A 3,112-nucleotide genomic window follows, 5' to 3' on the forward strand; every position below is an offset into this window, starting at 1 on the left:
AAAAATGGCTAAAATCTGACAAATGGTTTTCCTTTAACGTCTGCGCCCATCTTATTATCGTTACCCACTACCGAACAGAACTCATTTGGGTCTTCTTTTAACTTGTCTATATATTCCCCATCAAACAAATTTATACCCTGTGCACTTATTTTTATGTTCAATTTTACGCTGGCACTTTCTACTGTATTAGCTACACTTACAGCTTCACGATTTACGATTTTATTGCCCTCATGTCTAAGCTCAATTTCGTCTGCAACATCTTCGAGTATGATATCAATTTGAGGAGAAGCGTCTGTGTTAATAGCATTATTCGCAATCTCATCTATACAGTCGGGGGTTAGGCCGACTATATGAAGTATCATTTTTTATGCGACATATAAAACATATTTATTGCAATCATAATCGTTTCAGTTTCTCTAGTGCCATGTTTGGGTGAGATAAATAGAAGATAATGGTTGGAAAAACTTTTTTATTGATTAACTTAGTTTTTACAACTTACGTTATTGAATCTTTTATATTTTATGAACATTAAAAATAATGCCCGATAAATATCTTCTCATAAGTTATTCATAGATATTATGTTTATTTCAATATCTAGAATTATTCAAATGTTATTCATTCATGTGTAACCTTTATAAAACAAAAGATAAACTTTACAAAATCTATCATAAGATGATAAAGGTAATAATTTTGCGGACCGTACACAGTGAATAGCGAAATAAACCACAGTTTTCAATATCGCGCCGCTATTGTCAAGCTGACCCTACCACAACTCAATGCGCTCTCAATTCACAGCAGTTATTATTATCTTGACCTGGTGATTGAGCTCTCCTGCTCTCTATCGTCGCGAACGGCGCTCATTGGCCAACGCTTTCCTTTCACGCCTCCCGCCTCATGCCTATTGGTCGATCTCGCCACGCCTTCGCAACTTCAAACGCTCTGTTAAGGGTAGTTCGGAACCCCACTTATATATTTTTCACCCTTATGTTACTCGCATTCGTATTGTAGCCGTCGGGTAGTACGCACGCGTCTTCTCCATATCGCCGCGATATAAGTGTGAAAAGTTTTGAGTTCGTGTGCCGTTAATTAAATGATTAAACGATGACAATGGACGTTCAAAATAGCTATCAAAATTATAAAGAGACGTCTCCTGATACTAAGGAAACTAATTTGAATATTGAAAGTGCTAGAACTTCGCAAATAAAACCTGAGATGCAGCCGACAGTTCTGAACCAAGCTAAAAGTTCGAAGCGGTCGTTTGATGTGGCGTTCCTGATGATGCCGGACGAGAAGGTGCGGCCAAAACCTCCAGAACGTCAACTGAGGGTGTCCAAGCAACTTTTTCATAACGAAGAATGGGAACAAGTGCCGCCGAAGAGAATACCAGAAATATACAAGCATAATGATTACTCCAACGAGAACACCATGGACCTGAAAGACCAGGACGACGATCGAATCTGCGTGAATAACAACATATCTCCGAGTTTTGGCTCCGATATCAACATTGACGTCGGCACAGATGAGTATCCGAGCAAAACTATGTATTGCAGTGACTCCGAAAATTCTGACCGATCGAGAAGTCGTCCAAACTCCAACGAAAGTGCGGCGCGCCAGCCGAAGTTTTTACCTGAGTACAAGAATAAAATTTTCGACGATCCGACTTTGATCAGCATGCAGTCGCGGGCAAGGTATGAAAGATATTCGGAAAAGTCTGACATGTCGCCCAAGAGCGCTTTTACTAAAGTGTCGAATTTTACTATGAGATCTCCGAATCCATCCGTCAGTCCAGATAATCTTCTTTATCAGAACTCTGTGAGCCCACCGCTTTCCGCAGCCAGCCCTCCGTCAAGCTCGTTCAACAAATCACCTGGTTTCAACAATTTACTATCGCCCGCTCATCTTTTAAACGGAAGCAATTTCTTCAAAGGCCAAAACGTGCCATCATCATCGCCAAATTACCCTGATTCAGCCGTCCAACAACGTTCAAGCGGATTCAATAAAGGTATGGAATACCAGGACAAAAACGAATCAAAGACATCACAAATGTCTCCGAATAAATTAAACTTCTTGCCGTTCAGACCCGAAATACCATATCTTCAAGCGGGATCGTCATATCCATTCGGAGTTCAGAATTTCCAGCCACCAAATTCTGATTTTATGAAGTTTCCCGTACCTCCGAGAGAGCCAGTGAGTCCTCTGATAGCGAATCCAGCCGCGGCTATCTTGAGTACTTTATTACCGCCGACCTTGGCCGCGTTTTCTTTGCCGTCGCAAAATGTATGTGCGAAGTGCAGTATCAGCTTTCGCATGACTTCAGACCTGGTGTATCACATGCGGACGCATCATAAAAGCGAGTCTGCGATCGACCCGAACCGGAGAAAAAGGGAAGAGAAATTGAAATGTCCAGTGTGCAACGAGAGCTTCCGAGAAAGGCATCATCTGACCAGACATATGACTGCTCATCAGGACAAAGAAGGTGATTTAGATGAAGTCCCTGCTGCATCGAATTATAGCAAGAAAAATAAACAATTTTATCCGCACAATAGTAGTTCCCTCATACACAAATAAATTAACGATATCGGACACAGAATTTGTAAAGGATTCAGAATATTAAAATTGAACTAAGCAAAACTTGACCGAGAGCATTTTAAAATTTGTGTCCGTTTTAAAAATGCTCTTTGAGACTTCTAAAGCTGTTCTCGGTCGATTGTTTGGCATGATTCTTTGAACAAATGTATCGTAATAGTATGATTATTAATAGGAAAATGTGTCAAGCTCGAAATCTAGTTTCATTGTTTCGATAATGTTCGTTATTGTTATCACTTAATCTATGTGCAATATTAGTTGTTAAGTATTTATTTTGTAAATATTAGTATTGGTAGCGGATCATTAATTACAGAGATTTAAAATTCAAGCATAATTTTATTTTAACTTCCCACAACATCTATAAATAAGCATTCTCAACTAACACATTTGTTTTAAAATTTCAGACAACTTTTTACTATACCTGCCTCACTAACTAAACAGTTTTTTATTCTTCCAGTAAGTGATCTTTTCATATAGGGTTTTTTGCTACAAACTACAATTATTTGAAATACATAAAATCATAGCG

The 3,112-nt window shown here is 39.0% G+C and overlaps 1 protein-coding gene across 1 annotated transcript; it reads left to right on the plus strand.

The window, feature by feature from the left end:
- The first annotated feature begins 1,027 nt into the window (after nucleotides 1-1,027).
- LOC142973407 (uncharacterized) lies at nucleotides 1,028-2,834 on the plus strand. Its single transcript, XM_076115077.1, has one exon. It carries the CDS (start codon nucleotides 1,102-1,104, stop codon nucleotides 2,566-2,568), a length of 1,467 nt encoding a protein of 488 aa, XP_075971192.1. The 5' UTR covers nucleotides 1,028-1,101; the 3' UTR covers nucleotides 2,569-2,834.
- The last annotated feature ends 278 nt before the right edge of the window (nucleotides 2,835-3,112 follow it).

The sequence above is a fragment of the Anticarsia gemmatalis genome, chromosome 5 (assembly GCF_050436995.1).
Source record: "Anticarsia gemmatalis isolate Benzon Research Colony breed Stoneville strain chromosome 5, ilAntGemm2 primary, whole genome shotgun sequence".
NCBI lineage: Eukaryota > Metazoa > Arthropoda > Insecta > Lepidoptera > Erebidae > Anticarsia > Anticarsia gemmatalis.

What these genes read in the sequence shown, in the direction of transcription:
- LOC142973407 (XM_076115077.1), top strand. Translation starts at nt 1,102, where the DNA reads ATGACAATGGACGTTCAAAATAGCTATCAAAATTATAAAGAGACGTCT.